Source organism: Nylanderia fulva, unplaced genomic scaffold, assembly GCF_048542155.1.
Source record: "Nylanderia fulva isolate GAGA-0341 unplaced genomic scaffold, ASM4854215v1 Scaffold13, whole genome shotgun sequence".
Taxonomy (NCBI): Eukaryota; Metazoa; Arthropoda; class Insecta; order Hymenoptera; family Formicidae; genus Nylanderia; species Nylanderia fulva.
This window is the reverse complement of record NW_028189518.1, coordinates 3203750-3224507: the sequence shown is the minus strand read 5'-3', so window position 1 is coordinate 3224507 and position 20758 is coordinate 3203750. Positions and strand designations below refer to the sequence as shown.

Below are 20758 nucleotides of genomic sequence, written 5' to 3'. Positions count from 1 at the left end.
GCATGATTAGTCGTCGACCCAGTTTCCGTCGACAAGTTTTTACCAAATCGTTAACTTTGTTGATTGTACATCACTATACTCTCTTATAGATCTATCCTAATTTTGTAGAAATATTCAAAATTTATTTAAACCCTGGTGATCTATTTTAAAAGATATTGATTTATGCGAATACTTTCAATATCTGTAATGTGTATGATTTTATTTTATTAAAGTTCTGTATTTTTTAAAAATAAGATCGACGATTTATATCATTTATTAACAATATTCTTCCTGGATTACTTGCTTTCGCTTTCCTCTAATATAATTTATGTTACTGATCGATAAATTCTCTTCTATCGTGAATTATTGATAATTAAAACGTAATTATATGTGCGTTTTATATCTATTTTATGTATAGAAATGTAATTATTTTGTGCGTGTATATGTATACATGCATATACATACATACAAGAAATTAAAATCAATATTGATCCGTGTACCATGAAATTCCTAAGTAAACATACATATTGATGTAATATGATATATTCAATATATAATTAAGTTTATTACTTCGACCTTCATTATCCTATGTTTACATTTCCTTGGGGAACATTAAAATTTGATTGAATTCTCATCTGATGATGTTCTTTCCTTCGCAAGAAAGTTATGTGATTTAATCCAGAATTAAATTTGATATATAACGAGGCTAAGTAAATAAGAGTTTCCACAAAGTTAGCACTCAATGAAAACTTATGATATATCGGATAAAATAGAACACGCGTGTACGCAAATTTGCGCGATTTTAATTAATATTGATGCCATAACCTTTCGGATCAAATTTCCGTATTTCTCCGAAATTTCGTAAATGTTACAAAATATAAGATAAACGTGTATAAATGATCCGAATAATAGAAGATTAACATATATTTATCTTTACTTATTTATATACCTATATTTTTATTTATGTACATACATGTACCTATGTACATCTTATGTACTTGTATTTTGCTAGGCAAAGGAAGATTTAAATTAATATAGAAATTTGAGAACAAAATTTCTGAGGCTTGCAAGATGCATAAGAAATAATAGATTCTTCCTATTGTCACATCGATTTCTAATAAATTAGGGATGCAAAGTAAAAAAAAGTCCGCGCGCGAGATAATTGATCTCTGATCAATTTGATTACTTCAATCTTTGGATTCAGTCTTAATGTTTCGTTGGGGGCCCTCGATGTTTGCAGAAGTGAAGTCGATGTGCATCCCCGACTAATTTCTTGCACGACCCACTTCGGCCGGAGCGGCTTTGCCACTTGACTCACGAACGACGACTTACGTGCTCGTCCGGATCACGGGAACGATTATGCAATCGTGCCATTAGCGCACGCGACGCCGAGGCTGAAAGTAAGAGTCTCCCCTTCGCCTCGCCGAGAAAGATCGTGCTGCCGTAAAGTCCACTTCCCCTTTCGTCCGTTTTCCACAGGCACGGGCCTGTCCTTTCGCTTCCTTTATTTATCCCGCCGCACCTCTTCGCCTTGACTCGCGAAACTATTCCTTTTAAGACAATTACGCGGAACGAACACGATGTTTTGCATCCTTCGTTAAAAAGTATTGTACTATAAAGATCTTAAGATCACGAACACCGAAGCGTAACGTGGGAAGGCTGACAGTTGCTTAAATGTCAGAGCTTCGATAGATTTTAAATGATTCGAGACTGAAAGATCTTGTTTTTTTTTTTTTTTTTTTTTTTAGATAAATTATGGAACATCTCTTATTTTAATAGACATTTAACTTGACATTTAATTAATTGATAGGAAATTAGATTTCTAATCGTTGTGAACACTATGATATTTAAGATTCAACAAAACAGGTCGGATTTCGCGCGCGCATTTAATTATGTTCAAATATTCAATGAGAAATTATGAAACTTAATTTATTAGTTTAAATTAAAAATTTCACTTTTTTAATATTAACATTATATTAACGAAACTAATCATTTTTGTGATTGTCGCCATCATCATGTTTATCCGTCATGAGTTTAGTAATTTTGTTACGAAATTTTCTATCACCTAATTGCATTGGTGAGAGGATCTCAAGTCAGTTATTTGACATTATATGATATTTACTTCATTTTTTTAACGAGCTGCTAATGCATATTTATAGTGTTAAATGATGCAATTAGAATAAAGAAAATTTTCATGTTTAGAGAAATGTCTTAAAATTTTTGAAGTTGATAATGGATTTAAATAATAAGTTTATTTTAATCCATTTAATTAATTATTTGAAAGGTTTATATATTTATAAATATATATAAAAATATATATAAAAATTATATTCATACAATTAAAATATATTATTTAACATATTGTGTTTACTTAACGCGAATAAATATATTTTTATTTAAATTATCAATTGTAAATTTAAATGTTTTGATATATCTTATATTATGTCTTCAGAAGCTATCTAGAAAGGAACGGCACTTCTCTCAACTATTTTCAGCGACAGTAACCGGTAAGGTAGCTTGGCACTTTTACATTTGCTGCTATAATAAAGATATTCCAACAAATCTCTGACTAAATAGAATAATTTCATTAAATCAAAATATTAAAATAATTATCTCTTTGATGATACTCTCTTCGTGAATATTTTATATAAGATCTAATACTTTAAATTAAGTTAACAATTACATTATAAATAAATGTCTTATGCAATAGTATAGAAATTAATGTAAAAAAATATAAAAAATATATTTTTATTTTATTATCGCAATCCTGAAATATATATCGTATAATATTTGTGTATTTTTATTATATTTCGATTGTTTATATCTGTACATTTCTATCATTTGTTGATAGTTTAATGTGTATTGTGGCTCGTAAAATTTATTTGTGATATATATACCGTGAGAGAATCTCTCTATCAGCTGTAGTTACTGCAGATCGTTACTATTTAAGCAACAATTTAACTTTAAAATTAATAGACATTAAATTGCATTGTGTGAACACGTGATAAGTGAAAGTAATGATGCAAACGCATCATGATCCACTTTGCACTCTTAGCGATTATGCGTTTGATATTTGCAGAGGGTGATTTATTGCAATTGCTATCGTGAATGATAATTTCTTGTAATTTTTAGCCTAGAATATATAACAAGACTACTAGAGATCACAGTTTAAAATATTTACATCGTTACTCTTGAAATATGACTTCTTTCTTCGGAATAGTAAATTAGATTTATATAGATGTATTAATATAATAATATCGTAGATTTTTTTTGGAAATTCAATATTTTTAAGAAGTATTTTTTATAAAAAAAGCTTGTGAATTTTTGGAAATAGAGTGATTTTATGAAAGTATGCAAAATGTATATTATTATTTATAAATCTAATAAGTTAAATTACGAATAATTGCATTTTAATTTATTAGTTTTTACTTACTAATTATTGGATTTTATTTTGCTTATTGCATTTAATCTTATATTTTTACGATATAATAATTATATATATTTGTGATCGGTCATTATACGCCATAAGATAATGTTAGTGTCCTAGAATTAAGCAGGCCGCAGCGACATAATTAAAAGATTAAATAACAGATATAATCTCTCAGAACAATGTCGCTTCCTATTACTAGAATATGTCGTCTTTGCTATCTTATGTGCACTAGAAAGCATGTATATCTAGCAACGTAGCGAACTCGAGAGAGTGAAGGTAAAACTTATATATTAAAAATGTAAGAAAGTTTACGAGCATACAAAACACGTAGTTCCGTCATTATTAAGAGGACACTAATTACGAGCACGAGTTTGTGCACCAAGTCAATTAACATTAATCTATAGATATCGCGTTTATTAATAACATTTGATTTACAGATCTTTCTCTCTTCTGCCTTGAAAATAAATTGCCAACTTGTTAGTGATGTTTATAAGCAAACGTCTGAATAAATTTCAGATTCTAACCACAGCATGTTCTATCATCAACTATAGTTAAAGAGGCATATTCAAAGATATTGTTCTCATATATAATTAATCACGCAAGACTAATTTTTTAACTAGCCAGTCATGCGTGTCAGGAAAATTACTATTACTGTAACATTTACTATGTGATTTAAAAGCATATCCTAAACAGATTTTTCAGTAAATTATGCACAGTGTGAATATATCATCTCTTAATGTTTATCGCTATATAAATCTCCCATTTATGTCATAATCTAGATATCCGGAAGCGTGAAGTAGCTTCAAAGCCTACCGCGCGCGCTTCCGTTCTCGACTTCCTCATTCAACACGAGTATAATGAATTCTCGCAAATACTCATTTAGATTAATCTTAATACCGTCGTCACTATATGAAACGTCGAACTGTATTTTCTCGCGTTACAATGTTAACAAGCCATTTATGAGCGCAGATTTTTTTCCACACTACACTGCGTTTCTCCTGGCATATGCATTTTTAATGAAAAACTCGTCCTTTCAGACGATAAACTCTCTCTTTCTATATATATATATATATATATATATATATATATATACCTATATATATATTCGCGATTTATTTTGAAAAAAGTGCGAACAATAATTACGGGACCGCGAGTAACGACGTGTGGATTGTGCAGCTAATTAGAACTATGCGATTGCTGTCGAGCATTAAATATTTTTACACGCAAACGCGTTGGAAAATGATAATGAAGATCGGTGATCCACGGATCACGATTAGGATCGCGTGCACATTCGCGCGAAATTCATGTAAAACGACATGAAGCAATGCGAACATTATTTTCTCCTTGCGTTGGTGTTGGAAAATTCATCTTATATTCACTATCGTATTTACGATCGCATTTCAAAATGCATTTAAAATGCAAATTTAAATGCCTCACAACACACACCAGTATTTCTCTTTTATCTCTTTTATTTAGAGCACAAATGTTTTATCGTCTTTGAGTGAATAGAAATAAGAGATTGTTTCAGATAATATATGGTATGTTTACATTTACTATAATCAACTTAAGTGGCTCAATATGCAATTCAATTAAAAGCGACCATTAATAAAACGGTTTATATAATTTAGATATTAATATTATGTAAACTCTTTCATATTATTTTTAGTTATTAAACTGTTTAGATATTAAAAATAACTGAGTTCGTAAAATTCTATAACTCAATATCGATAAAAATATTTACGTAATTTGAAATTAATCGATGCATGTTGACTGTAATAGCAAGGTTTACTTCACAATATCTTAATCACCGCGAAATATCATGATTTTTGAAAAATATCAAGTCACTTTTTTTAGCAATTACCGTAACTAATCTTTCCATAGCAAGTTTCCGTATCGATGTAAAAAGGTCTTTGACACTTTTCACTTTCTGTACAGAACGTTATCTTCGAACGAAGCGGCGATGCATAGCACGAATTCTAGTTTACCGGGTTTGGATTCGTTTCCAAGTGACCGGTTATATATTTCCGGAAATAATCAATTCGTCATGCATTTATAATAGTAATATACGAGTAATACAGATTTCAGTATAAAGATGATTGAAAGACAAGTGGAAAGTAATTGAGTTACTTTTACTTTTATTTTCGGACAATCGCTTCTATGATATTCGATTTCAATGAAAACAATGTTTTTCGTGAATTTTATTTGATCTTTTTTATCAAATTTTTATCGAATTATCAGAGTAGTGTTAGTAGTTTTTCTTTTGATTTATGCAACAATGTCTATCGTTTCAAGATCATGGTTAGAGAACCGATCGAGAGAGGAATGTCAACATTCCATAAAAGAAGCGAGCGGTTCTTGCTACCGGAACAATAAATAAATGTCACTCCTTTACAGGTAAAGCTATTGGAATTAGCGCGTACTAGTATTTTTCCAGATGATTTTTACTGTTCCAAAAGGGACAGTTTCACTCGTGCGAGTAATGAGTAACGAAACGCGAAAGTGTTATCCCCTCTTGAAGAAGGCATTGCGTGCGCTTCTAGATCAGTAAAAACAACGCATTTGTGGCAACCGTTATATATAAGATGGTAAAAGTATGCAACTGATCTATTTACTCTTAACTCGAGCAAGGTGCTTGAAGATTTTTCCCAAGAGATTGTTCTATTATCTTGTTCAAGATGAGACATGTGGTACGTTATGCTGTTGAAAACGTTTAGTAATTTTTTGTGATAATAAGTGTTGAAACTATGTCATTGTGCAGACGTTTTCTTTTGAATAGTGTTTGTGCCAAATTTCTTAAAAAATATAATAAAATTTTGTTAAAGTGCGGTAGAAATTCTTATAAAATCATTATCATAAACATTTTTATTCTTTTAGTTGTTCGTTTTATTCTTTCTATACTTTTTGCAATTTTGTAATGTTATTTCTGCTTTTATATGTTATTAGATTTTTATTTTACAAAAAATTTTATAAATAAAATAGAGAGTAAATAAGGAAAAAAATAATTTTTTTTACTGATTGAAATGTTGATTTTCTCTCTTTTTCTTAAATAATCGATTTAATTTATATTGTATTTAAACAATTCGCACAAACTATATTAACAAAAAATATTTTTAGTTTTACAATTAAATTTTACCTTTAGGAAAAGAATCTAGATATATATGCAAGTGTAACAATGTTTTTAAATAGTTTTATTTGTTTATTCTGCTCTTAAAAATGCAATAAATTTATAAAATTATTTGGGTTTTACTTGCAGGATTACACAATTTTATTTTCACTTTTTGTGACTATGGTGTCAACTTCTTCAATTTACAACAACTTCAATAAATATGTATATAAGTACAATAATCTACCTGCAGCACAACAAAGATATCAAATTATGCCTTTTCACATGAGGCACAATAGAGCTAATATTGGAGAAAGAAATACTTATATAAATGTACGCAAGAACAAATTAGATCAATCAAAAGATAATGAATGTAAGTATTCTGATGTTTTTTGATAAAATAAATGATGTAAGAGCTAATTTTTATTTAGTTGCAAAATCTTTTAGATGACTTGAAATTTAGCAATTAAAATTCGATAAAAATAGTAGTAAGCATGGAATATTAAAAAAAAGTGTTATTGCATATAACTATTTATTTTTATATAATTATATCTTATTATTTTATATTGTTTGAATTTACTTATTTAATATGTGTCTATTTTTTTACATATGTCATAATTAATTTTTTAAAAATTAAATAAAATCTGTTTAAATAAAACAAAAAAGATGATTAATAAATATATTAGAAGATAAGTAATAAAGATATTTAATTAATAATAATTTCAGTTTCAGGATCTCATGTATATTTGAAAAATGAACCTAAAAATGAGTACAAATTGCCAAATAATTATGGTTATGAATCGAAAGGTGGAGGAGGCGAACAAAACGTACACAATAATAAAGTGTTAGATCATCAAGTACACAAGAACGTGCATAAAACCATAACGATTTTAAAGAAAATCGCTGTACCGTATCCCGTAGAGAAAACTATCCAATATCCCGTGATTAAGAAAATATCGTACCCGGTTAAAGTACCCGTTGTGCAACCATACGCGGTTGAAAAGAAAATACCTTATCCGGTGAAGGTTCTCGTCAAAGTTCCCCTTAAAATTCCGCGACCGGTACCAGTCATCAAAAAGATCCCGTACCCGATTACGGTACCAGTGGATCGTCTTGTCCCGGTCAAAGTATACGTACCGAAACCGTATCCTATCGAGAAGAAGATACATTATGAAGTAAAGGTCCCGGTACCAAATCCATTTCCGATAGAACGGAAGATACCAGTACCGGTAAAGGTCCCGATACACGTACCTCAGCCATATCCAGTCGAGAAAGTCATTCATTACCCTGTGAAAATCACGGTGGATAAACCGATACCAGTCCCAATACCAAAGCCATATCCAATACCGATCGCGAAGCCGGTTCCGTATCCTGTCGAGAAACCGATTCCTATCCCGGTCAAAGTACACGTAGAAAGACCGGTACCAGTTCCGGTGGACAAGCCGGTGTTGCTCAAGGTAAAGATTCCCGTACCAGCACCGTATCCGGTCGAGAAAAAGGTACCGTATTTTGTAGAAAAATTTGTTCCTGTACCGGTAAAGATACCAGTGGAGAGGCCTATACCGATTAACGTGAATAAAGCGGTCGAATATCACATCGAAAAACCTATTCCTTATCCGATTAAGGTACCAGTCGCGGTGCCAATAGATAAGCAACAAATGGAGCATAATGGTGTATGGAATACAGTATACGAAAAATATCATCACTCATGAAAATATATTATTCAATAGACGTTAATAAAATCAGCTACTAGAGGCTTTGTGAATTGATTAATTTTTGTCAAACTGTGAATGTGTAATTTGATGATCGAAGAAACATTAATTTACAGGTATATATTTATATGTGCATATATCTCGTTTAATAATTTATATTAAAATTTAAAAAATTTTAATATAAAATATTAAACTTTAATTTAAAATGTAGAACTATTAAATATAGTTGAATATTTATGACTTCTTGAGTGTTGGAACTTCTTGAAAAGAGAAACTTATTTACTTTATATGAATTTTTGTTACTTGAATACACGTGTATAAAGTTAAAATGTTGTTTTTTTAATTGTTATTATATTATCTTTTGTTATTAAATTTTATTTACACAATATGATGGAATTATTTTGATCATAGTACATGATTTTTCCACAAAAATATTGTAAGCTGTGAAAATAAATAATTGTTGTTAAATAAATTTATTTCCCTAAACAAACCTAATCACTATATTTCAAATTCTAAATATAACATAATTCGGTTAAAATAATTTCATGTAATTAATCAACTTAACTTTTATTTTTGATTACTATCACTTAACAATTTTACCCAAACAATTAACGCGTAAAAGAGGAAGGTAATTAAAGATAGGAACTGATATTCGAATCTAGTCTAATAAATGCCGACAATTAACTTCTTGCAACATTCATTTAAGTATCTCCCGCGTCAATCATTATAGTCTCTCTTTGTCGTCTATTTAATTCCAGTCACTTTCGCCGCGTCGTAATTACAGTAGTGAGACAAGGATTGTCGGGATGTAATTGATTTCTACAAAACAACAGTCGTTCAACGACATTGACCGTGATTCTGATTACGGAATGTTTATTTCTTCCGCAATCCCATAAGAAGTAGTCAATTGCACATAGCGTAAGTAGATTCATAATATATATTAAATTAAATTTTTAAAATAATGAATCGATCTAATTTTGTACTGCGATATTAATTGTTAATTACTCTTTTTATTTTATATAAATTGTAGATATACATGAATATCTGCAAAGTCTTAAAAATTAGTACTTTGTTAAAAATGTGTTGAACATACGAGATGTATGTACATATATTATAAAATATACGATTCTCTCTTTAATTTTGTAATCTTTTCATCACAAAGTAGAGAAACATCAGTTGTAATGAAAAATTGATGAGTGGGTAATAAAAAATAGATTTATAATACAAATTAATTAAAAATCTGAACTTTCAATGATTATCATAAATATATATACATGTTATATCTTTACTAGAGAAAAGCTGCCGGTTTATTGCAAAAAAAAAAATTAAGTTTTATACCGATAAATTTATAATTCACATATAATCTGTTGTACCTTTTACTTATATATGTGTATGATTGAAATATACTTGTATATATAAATCAATATACATATATTATGGACAGAGAAAGACATTTCAATTATTATGTACTTTAGATTTTTTTGTGAAACACTTCCAGGTGTGGAGTAGAATCTACAGTTAATGTTCTTATACGCGAAGCAATTACAGACATGTTGCTCTTATATCATACTATGGTTTTCTTTACGGTGACTGCAAAATTTACGAAATAAATGATTATAGTTCGCGTAATAAGTATATCTAAAGCGCCTCATGTTACGATTTCACTTAGATTCTTCCGCGTTATAAATGTACGGCTAGACGTGATTTGCGTATATTAATATTCGAGAAATTATATTAACATTATAATAAACAAACCTATACGCGACATGCATTTTTCTTACTGTTAATATGAAAAAAAATGAAAGCGATAAAATAAATAGCGCTTAGTGCTGGAGCTGTCATTGTTCGAATGACGAAGGGTTTTTTTTCTTCGATTATATCTCCGGGAAGTATCAGAAGAAAGTTTCGAGAAGCGTGTAAGTTAAGTGGTGTACAACCGCTACCAAAGCGGGAAAGTTTTGTGCAGCTTCGAGAAGGTAAAATATGTGGAGAGCACTTTTACACCAGTTTCGGTTTCACTAGTGTTACTGATCCGAGAAATTCGATCGAATTATTTAATTTGCTATAAAAGAAAGTGTCGATCGTATCGTATCGAGCAATACACATGTTAATTGTTTGTAGAGACATATTAGTTTCTTTTGCATATATATAATGAGTTAATAAAAAGTTTTATCGTATCGAGTTAGCTAACGATTTTGCTATAAAGTGATTATTTAATACATAGCATGAGTAATATATTTTATTAATCTTATTATCTATTTATTACTTATAATATATTATTTTATATAAACTAAATATTTTTACGTAAAAAGATTTTATGAGATAAATATTAACTTTGATATTAGTAAAACTTTATGCAAGCAAAAAATAGTAAAATTTACATTATATTATGTAAATACATAAAAAATTTTTGTATTTGTTTTAGAAACAACTCTCGTAATTCAAACTGTTTACGCATTTCACGTTCTGTCTTAATTTTAAATAGCATAATCGCATGGTTCATGCTATTTAATATTTATATTCTATTTCTTCGAATGAATAGCATTTACAGTCGTAAAACAATGATAATCGTTTAAGCGTAGGTAATTGTCACAAATAAAGCTATAAAGATTCTGCAAGGCTATAAAGGTCCAACTAGTTGAACTGGCGAAAGTGGTTTACGGTGTATAAATAATTGTAAGGCATCTTGTCGTTTAATTTCAGTGCAGGTCGATCTATCGTCTTGTTCGCAAAGGCATCATTATGGGACATAAGGTAAATATTTAGACTTTATAACATTATTATTAATGTTTCTTTGGTAATAAATGCTAAATTTATTCCGTTTAAATCCATACGACAAATTTAATTATTTTATTAATTGAATTAAATATTTAGAGATATTTGATTATAAATATAACATATCTCTTCTTCCAAAATAAAGAAAATAAAGATACTTTATTCAACAAAAGTAGAATAAATTTGACATTTATTATAAAAGAAAAATTAATAATAATAATTATAGAGTCAAACATTTATCTGGTGTTCTGATGATTTGATCAATGATTATCAAATTGAAAAAATGTATAATATTGAATATTTTTATATTTCTACATCACGTATTTCTTTAAACAGCGGCAGTGTTTTATAGTATTTCTGTGTCTCGGTATCGCTCTTACATCATCAGCTAGTCGTAGAGAAGAACTCGAAAGGGCCGCGGAACTCGCAGTGGAAAAAGCAGCCGAAAGGGCAGCCGAGAGGGCAGCGGAGAAGTCTCTCGACGATGGAAATATCACTACGGAATCCGAGATTATTCGCGAGTCCTATTCCTATATCAGAAAAGATCCGCTAACAGAAAAAAAAGAGTATGACGATTATGACAGATACAAACCAGTGAATGATGAAGAGGAGTCAGAAGAAGACGTGAAAAATCGAAGCACATATTCGCGAAGCTCAAAATTCGCACCTCAAGATATGAGAGCTAGAGATTTTCGTGCATCGTCTAGAATCGATTTTAGAAACACGTCGGATGTTAGGAGAAGATTTCCTAGAAGCAAATGGTCTCTCGAGGATATCAAGAATAATTTGAATGAAGAAATTGTGATTGTGGAGAAGAAGATACCGGTACCCGTGACGATCGAGAAGAAGATTCCGTATCCTATCTACGAGCATGTTCCGTACGAGATTAAAGTACCCGTACCGCAACCTTACACGGTGGAGAAAAGGGTGCCTTATCCCGTCAAGGTCTATGTAAATGTACCCGTCGAAGTGCCAGAGCCTTATTACGTCGAGAAACGAGTTCCTTACGCTGTGAAGATCGACAACCCCGTGCCGTATAAAATCGAAGTACCGATACCGCAACCGTACACGATTGAGACAAGAATTCCGGTGGAAGTAAAAGTGCCGGTACCGCAGCCATACACGGTCGACAAGCCGGTACCCTACAAGGTCAAAGTACCGGTCAAGGTACCGACCCCGTACGAGGTCGAGAAGAAAGTAGCGGTACCGGTGAAGGTCACCGTCGACCGACCATATCCGGTACCAGTGCCAAAACCGTATCCTGTAGAGATTACTAGACCGTATCCCGTGGAAGTGCCTAAACCATATCCAATCAAAATCAAAGTACCTGTAGAGAAACCGTATCCCGTGCCGGTGGAGAGGCCAGTTCCGGTAACCATTAAAGTTCCGGATCCTCGACCGTATATCGTGAAAAAACCCGTGCCGATAGAGGTAATAAAACCTTATTCCGTTCCGATTAAAGTACCGGTAGATAAACATTACGAGGTGTACGGAACGAAGCCGTTACTTGTTCCGGTGAAGAAGCCTTTTCCCTATATCGTACAAGAACCGGTTCCCATCAACCTCGATTGGAAGGATGAAGATGATATTAAGAACAAGGAAGATCTGATAGAAAGCGAAAACGTCAATTATGAATGGCAACAATCGCAATCATTAGATCGCGAATCATTCAAGCGATAATAAGCCGCGGATATGTGTATTGTATGCCACAAATAATTTATCATATTAATATTGGGAGAAAGACGTTGATTGATTTACATGATAATCGATAGCTTTATTTATAAATTTAAAATATTAAGTATATATTTTTTGTCACACTTGAGATTATCCTTTTGTTATTTTGTTACAAAACACATTGTTATATTTTTATTAATTCAATTATATATAGCAATATTATTTTTTTAAGTGAATGCAAGTTTCAAAAAATTAAAAATTTTTATTATATAAATAATTACATTACTTTTTTTAGTTAGTAAATAAAAATTAAATGTAGTTATGAAATTTTCTATAAATAATTTCATTAATTTATGAATAATTAATTTTTCTTTAAACGATTTATGTCTAAATAAAGTTGAAAAATAAAATATATAACTAAAACTATTTTCCTAATTAATCACATCACTTCCTTATTTGCAAGAGAGAATATGAATGATCGTAAAACTATCGTAATGCTTTTGTTATAAAATGTACATCAAATATTGCATTCCTTGTTAATGATATAATCAGAGAAAATAAAAGAGTCCTTTAGTTTGTTGTAATTTAAATAATGAAATTATGCACTAAATTTTGCGCTATATATACACATATGTATATATATGTATACTCTTGTTAATTAATAAAAAATTGTAACTGTGTCATCAAAAATAGTTCAGTATCATCAAAAATATTTAGAAACCTTAACTGTACTTTGTGGCCGACTTATTTAAGCATTTATTCACTTTTGTTCTCCTTCAGCAATAATTAGTTTCGCTAACTGCTTTTTCTTTTTTGTTCACTATATAGCTCTGTCAGAATGTAGCTTACAGATGTGTATCTACATATTTCTGAATATCAAATTAAGAATTAAGAATTCAGGCAAGAACTGTACTTTATATGAATATTTTAAGCGTTATAATTAAACACTATAAATTTCATTTGATTGATTTTTATTATAGTTTATCTACCAATATTTCTTTTCATACGGAAATATTATTAAGAGAAATTGTTTCATTTCTAAATTCAAAATTTGTTATATTTCCATTTTTCACTTCTAAATAATTATTAAAATATTTCTAAATAATTAATATTAAATTAAATTGCTTTAAATTTTTGTTTTTATTTCTCGTTACTTTCTAAGCAATAATCTGATTAGCATATCTCTTAATTACGACGAGTAATTAAAAATTCTGTGCACATTTGAAATACAAACACAATTGCGCTCATTATCGCCGTAGATTTCTAAATATTATTCCTGGGTACCGTTTTCTTCCATTGTTTGTCCGAGTTTAACGTTTCTTATTTGGAGTCGCAAAAATCAGAAATTTACCGTACAACGCACCTAGTAAACGGCACATTATAATGCGGTCGATCTCACATCAACGCACATTCTAGAATTCATATCCTCTCTTTGCATCGCGCCGGCTGACTCTATCTCTCTTTCTCTCCTGTCCTGGACTTTTCACTTATTTCTCTCCTCCTACCCAGTCCTTCCTCTCGCTCTCTCCCTCGGATCACAAGAGAGACCGTTAGGTGTCGTCGTGTTCCTCGTCTCGGCCGAGAGAACCCGTATATACGAAGCGTTCGTCCTTTCGTGGGGACCGGATATGGAGAGGGAGAGTCCTGCCGGACTGCGATATACTAGCGAGAAACTTCCTCGAGATGTAAAACGACGGAAGGAGGAAGAGGGAGATTGAAAAGAGAAGGGAGATGATAGTAGGGGAGGAATGGAAACGTATCCAATGGCGTAGGTGAACGAGGCTAAACAGGATCAATCCTTACGTAGCTTCAACACAGGAGAATGTAAAATCAAATTAATACTCTCCACTAAATCTCTCAGAATATTTTCTTCGCAGTTGTGTTAATTCTTTTGCCAGAGAATTCTTTCACTCGTCAGTGTCTTGCAATTTTCCATTTATTTTTCAACATTTCCTTGAAGCTCGACCGTCTATTTATTTCGAAGGAAAATAAATTATGGAATAGTTCTTTTATGATAAATATATCTTGATTTTTCGAACATCCATTGTTAATAACTTCCGGTGTTCAATTTTCCACGGTTGCTACACCGTCAGATACGATTATGGAAGCACCGACGTTTGTGTGTGCCTAGAATTTATAAAAAAAAAAAAAGAAAAAAATGCCATAACGCTGTGTACGTCGGGCGAACGCCAGACGTGTGTTTCACTTTTCCGCGAGAGCGCAGAGGGGCTCGCTTAATACGCGTTGGGGGAAAGCGGACTATAAAGACGGTGGTACCTTGGGGGGAAACATCCAGTAAAGTCTGGACTTTAACCAGATCGTGAGAGACCTGGTAGACATGAGAATTTTGGTAAGTCACACAACGGGCGAAATTAGCTTCGATTGCTTTTGCAAATTAAATCGACTTAACTTTCTTGCTCGCATTATCTATTCCAGCTTAAGATTTCATTTGAAGCAAACGTTTCTAATAATTGCGCACTTCTTTTGTAAAGCAAATTAATCAATAAAAAATCTATCGGTATTTCTCCTTAATGTAAATCATGACAAGGTGTGATCAAAGTATAAAAATCGAGAAGTCAGCGTTTTATGTAATCGTTATTTGAAACCTTATTAATGACTGTGATCTAGCGCGTGAATAGTATTGCCTTTATGCATTCAAGAGATAAAGCATTGATGCCGTAAGCGGCTGACATAATCAATACGGCTCTTCTATCGATTGCAGTTTCTCACGTTATTAGCGGGGCTGTTGGCCTTGGCCGTGTGCGAGAAGGAGAAGCATATCACGTCTAAGAAGATTGCGTCAAGCGAGAATGCCGAAGGCCAGGAGAAGAAACAGGATAAGCGCGGCTTGAGTCATATCGAGGGAGATTTTGGGGGACACGACGAGGGCGGTTACGGTGGCGGCGATTATGGCGGAGGCGGTTTCGACGGTGGCCACGATTTTGGCGGAGACATCGGCGGTGGTGACATCGGCGGTCACGACCTTGGTGGATACGGCGGCGGCGGCGGCGGCGGCGGCGGCGACCACGGTGGTTACGGCGGCGGTGGTTACGGCGGCGGCGGTGGTTACGGCGGCGGTGGCGGCGGCGGCGACGACGGCGGCAAGATCAAACAGATCACGATCGTGAAGACCGAAAAGGTACCCTATCCGGTCGAGAAGAAGGTTCACTACCCGGTAGAGAAGGAGGTACCGTATCCCGTGAAAGTACCAGTACCGCAAGCCGTATCCGATCGAGAAGAAGATACCGGTACCGGTAAAGGTATTCGTGAAGGTGCCGATTCACATACCGCAACCGTATCCTGTCGAGAAGAAGGTGCCCTATCCGGTACACATACCGGTAGAGAGACCAGTGCCCTACAAAGTATACGTGCCCCAGCCGTATCCAGTGGAGAAGAAGATACCGTATCCGGTGAAGGTACCAGTGCCTCAACCGTTCCCCGTGGAAAAGCCCGTGCCGTACACCGTCAAGGTTCCGGTACACGTGCCGCAACCCTTCCCCGTGGAAAAACCGGTACCGTACCCGGTGACAGTGCCCGTCGAACGACCTTATCCAGTACACGTAGTTAAACCGTATCCGGTCCCCGTCGAGAAACCCGTGCCCGTTCCGGTAGAAAAGAAGGTACCCTATCCGGTCAAAGTGCCCGTGGAGCGACCGGTGGCCGTACCCGTAGAGAAACCCGTGCCCGTTCACGTTAAGGTACCGGTACCGGCGCCGTATCCGGTGGAGAAACCGGTGCCTTACCCGGTCGAGAAGCCTGTGCCCTACGCCGTAAAAGTGCCTTACGATCGACCCGTGCCGGTTCACGTAACGAAGCCGGTAGCTGTGACGGTACCCAAAGCGGTACCGTATCCCGTCAAAGTGCCGGTGGCGGTACCAGTGCACGACCACCACGGGGGTGATTACGAGTCCAGCTTCGGGGGACACTCGGGATATTAATATTTAAAAAAGCATGACGGTGGAGGATTTTTCGTTTCACGGAGAAAAAAATTTATACGCTCGAAAGAGGAAAAGAAATACGATATAAATATATAGCTGCCGCGCTAAAGAGAATCTGTTAACTCGACTGATCAACATTGCGATCGAAATGTATATATAGTGTATATATTCGGAAATTAGATCACATTAGTGAGTTAACGCGTAAAGAAAAAAGAAAAAAAAGAAAATTCTCCACTGCATTGCACGAGCGGACGTATTGGCATCTATATGTATTACGGAACACATCTCGATAATATTTTTTCTGTCAACATTTGTCAACGCATTCGCACTCGACGAGAAAATAATGTAGAGGAACAGTGTGATTCGTAAAACGCGTTTGACGGCTGATTTTCCATTCACTCGGGAGAAGTTAACGAAGCGTTTTCTTTGCAAATGCGAGTCCGCGAGCGAAGGAAACGCGGACGTATTTATTTTATTAACTTAACAGAGTGTCGTCCTCTTTCTCGACGCGGAGAGAGAAAGAAAAATGAGTTTGCAGAACAGCCGTCTTTTGTGTGAAAAATGATTTTTTTTCAGGTGCCACGAGTCCGCGTAGACAGCGCTCTAACGATTTCCTTAGATATTATACATATATTATCGACTCTTACATATCTGTGAACACACGTTCTATTGTGTGTTTCTTTCGTAATGTGTAACATATGTCTTTTATAATATTGTACGATGTCTTTCGCTTCTTTTTAATAAAAAAAAAACCAAAGAGCAAAAAACGACAGTCTTGAGAAAAATTTATTTTATTTTGCCATATTCTACTATACGAAGAAGCCCGAATTGATTTGCGCTTATCTTTATATATGCTTTGTTGCCTTCTTCAATAAATTTCATACTATGCAATTTACCACTCTTGTATACTCCTTTCCCGTGAGCGAGAAAGTTAAGTTATGTATTAATTCCAAACAGATCTATCTAGATATGTTTATTTTTTTTATGATCGGTAAGTTAAATGATATAGATCAAATTTTATATTACGAGACAGACTTTTCCGCGTGCATTTTTCCTATCGGCATCAATATCCTTGAACTTCATGCAGCGTGACGAATTATTTATTTATCTTCGATCACGCGGGAATGTTCCTTTGTGACGGAGGCGATTGTACGATTTCTTGTTCCGGCAGAAAATAAGAAAAAGTAGAGCGGGCGAAAGTCATTCTCGCGATTTCGGTTGCTGAAAGACACCCGGAAAATTCGTGCCCGATAATTAAGCGCCGCAAAAGCCCCCTGTATGCGTAATTAATCTCGTGTGTACGGTCGATAAAAATGGAACTTTCTTTTATCTAGCATGACTAACGAAGAAAAGTGCATATACGTAATACTTCCGATTCGATAATATCAGCGTCTTGTTCTGTGCCTCGCGATCTATCATTTAGCATGTGGTTCTCAGGCATTATATATCTAATTCAACGCGCATCGTTTTAGCTAGAACGCGTAACGATATAGTCGGAGAAAGGATTTCCCGTCTCTCTTTCTCTTTCTCCCGATCTGCCAATGAGTAAATCATAAGAGGAGGAGATCGCGAGATCGAAAGTGAAATCGTTGATCTCGTGCATAAAGCACGCGGGCGCGGAAAATTGTTCGCAACGTAAGATTTCATTCACTTCGTATTGGAAACTTCACGTACGAAAGTACGTTTCAAATATAACAGGTGTTTTATCGAATCAACAAGATTAACTCGTTAAAATAATATATTCTGTATAAAATATACGCATTATCCAGTATATGAAATGGTACGATTGCAAAAGTATTGCTCTTCCTATCATTATTATCAATTTTTTTTCTACCTACCTAATTCTAATTACAGTAATTACTGAGATCGTTGAAGAAGATAAAAAATTAGACACACCAGCTAACAATCATTTTACGTCTACGCAAGACGATCGATTATTACGAGTGCGCAATTCAGAGATATTTAGAGAAGCAGAAACATAAGTGTGCAAAATAAAGTTGAATTACGAAACGGTACTTACCGTATGTACGGGATGTTGGCCGGGATGTGATACTTCGCACCTGGATCGAAATCGTCCTCGGATCTCAGTACCGGAGGTTTCGTTCCCGCGTATTGCTCCATCAGTCTATGCCAGTGACAATTGTATTCCTCTCTGTTGACGTAGCCGCGAGCAACGTCCCATCGCCATCTGTCCATCGCGATGCTGAAGGGTAGCATCACGAGTTTGTCCATTGCCAAGGAAAAGAGGTAGTTGATATCCGCGGAACGCTCGTCGATGAATTTATTTGCCAGACCCAGGGTTTGCAGGTGACGTGGCGTCGCGACGCTCAAAGAGACAGTTTCACCGACCGCCTCGTGAAATCCTGATAATTATATAATTTATATAATTATTAACAAGAGAATAATCAACTAAAATGCAGAGACCATAATCTGTTTTCTTCGAGAGATTATTATAAAACAATATAGTTATTAGTGGACTTATAAGAATGGATGTCAACGACGTCAGTTTACAGATTTATTTTACGATTTTTATTATTTAATAAATTATTCGCGATATCTTCCAAATGTGCGATAGAAGAGACAATGTATTTTAATTATTAATGCGTGAATTATAATTGTCTAGAAATTTTCTTTATGATTTAATGTATGCATAGTGTTGTCCATGAGAACATTTGCAGACGCTTTGAAAGAGTTCGGATGTTTGATAACCGAACGGTGAAAGTCGACGTCAGATGAAACAGATGGCTTGTCGCTTAGTTCCGTCTATGATTATTGCAAAGTTTCTCGAGGTTCTCCGGTCTATGCGGACAGCCCGGCGGCTTTTTGCGCACGATGTAATTTAGTGCTAACCAGGATGTAATTACAGTTTTGCACCGATAACTCGAGCGTGGCAGATGACGCTGATTATTTCTCTTTTTATCACATTTCCTTATGCAAATCGTACCCGACGATTGAAGGTATAATTAATAGGAACAATTTCGTAACTCAGCATTAGCGGTATTAATTAGACACTGTAAGTAGGAAAAACAGATGAAAAGAGAGATAAAAAACATATGTAATACAAACATAATTATATAAAAGTAGTAAAGGGTATAAATATGTATTGAGATAAAAAAATTTACATCCTGGATAAAAATAATGTGTGCATAAATAAAATTTATTTGAACGTGAATAATAATTTGAAAATAATTTTATATCTCTCGCGTGTATAAATAACGCGGATTTAACAAGCGGATGAAAGCGACAATCTGTCTTTCGCGAGAGAGATCGCTCGAAGATTTTATGCGAAATCGATCGAAGGCAAGGCCACGTCTGCGAAGCTGTTCTCGTTGCTTCGAAAACAATCTGTGTGTTCCGGTACAAGGCGAATGACCGGGCCTGGCCGACCGGCCGGCCGTTGCGACGGTGAAAGCGCGATTGCACTGTAATAAAAATATTTTAACATCCGACGCCAATGTACGCGAGTAACATCCACTCTATTCGCCTATTCGCGAGTAGTGTAATGCGCAGCATACACCTCGAGCGTATCGTTCCTCGCTCTCGCTTTCGCGCTATTAGCTGTAAAAGCACTACAAGTCGTAGGCCGTACCTACCGGAAGTCGGCCTAGGAACGAACGAATGCGTTTACGTAATGCGTGTCGTCTGTCCGAAGTGTTATATGCCATCACCGCTCTACCTATTTCCATCCTATTATCTTATAATCCGTCGCACGGATTTTTTCTTCCTGGCGTGATGCAATTGCATCCGTGATAAAAATCAGTTAACAGTAGATGTTGGCGTATCGTATTTTATAAAATTGTAGTATAGCTTTATGATACAATGCTAGTGCCTTCTTTTATGTTTATCTATTTATCATGAAAAAATATCAATATAATTTTGGTTTTGTATTTAATTTAATGATTATTCCGTGTCGCAACAAAATTTTTTTTCTACTGTATGTGATTTACTCTTCATTTTATCCGTTTTCTAATTTTTTGATTTTATTATTTATAATAATTAAGAATAAAGATGAGTGTTGACATTTATGTATTATTTGATAAATTTAAATTTAAATTTACACGAGATACAAAATATATATAATTTTATGTGCATATTTTGACCATACATGTATTTATTTAATATCTTAATTCTTATAGAAAATATGTAG

General features: G+C 34.0%; 4 protein-coding genes across 4 annotated transcripts in view; 3 read left to right on the top strand and 1 right to left on the bottom strand.

The window, feature by feature from the left end:
- Positions 1 to 20758, bottom strand: part of Ance-3 (angiotensin-converting enzyme Ance-3) — a 49445-nt gene that overhangs the window by 21149 nt on the left and 7538 nt on the right. The window contains exon 10 of the mRNA XM_029304631.2: positions 18632 to 18974. Coding sequence (XP_029160464.2) covers positions 18632 to 18974 — 343 coding nt within the window. The remainder of the gene's footprint in view (positions 1 to 18631; positions 18975 to 20758) is intronic.
- LOC114932542 (uncharacterized) lies at positions 6696 to 8295 on the top strand. The gene is made up of 2 exons (XM_029304818.1): positions 6696 to 6885; positions 7239 to 8295. Exons 1-2 carry the CDS (start codon positions 6696 to 6698, stop codon positions 8222 to 8224), a joined length of 1176 nt encoding a protein of 391 aa, XP_029160651.1. The 3' UTR covers positions 8225 to 8295.
- On the top strand, positions 10967 to 12679 carry LOC114932398 (uncharacterized). The gene is made up of 2 exons (XM_029304567.1): positions 10967 to 10978; positions 11336 to 12679. Exons 1-2 carry the CDS (start codon positions 10967 to 10969, stop codon positions 12677 to 12679), a joined length of 1356 nt encoding a protein of 451 aa, XP_029160400.1.
- On the top strand, positions 14940 to 17379 carry LOC114932437 (uncharacterized). The gene is given in 3 exon segments (XM_029304632.2): positions 14940 to 15023; positions 15396 to 15893; positions 15895 to 17379. Coding segments are annotated over 3 exon segments (1227 nt in total). The 5' UTR covers positions 14940 to 15011; the 3' UTR covers positions 16612 to 17379.

Bases quoted from the DNA above. Each gene is read 5' to 3' on its own strand.
- LOC114932542 (XM_029304818.1), top strand. From the start codon at position 6,696: ATGGTGTCAACTTCTTCAATTTACAACAACTTCAATAAATATGTATAT. The intron at 6,886-7,238 runs GTAAGTATTCTG...TAATAATTTCAG, and splicing joins TCAATCAAAAGATAATGAAT to TTTCAGGATCTCATGTATAT.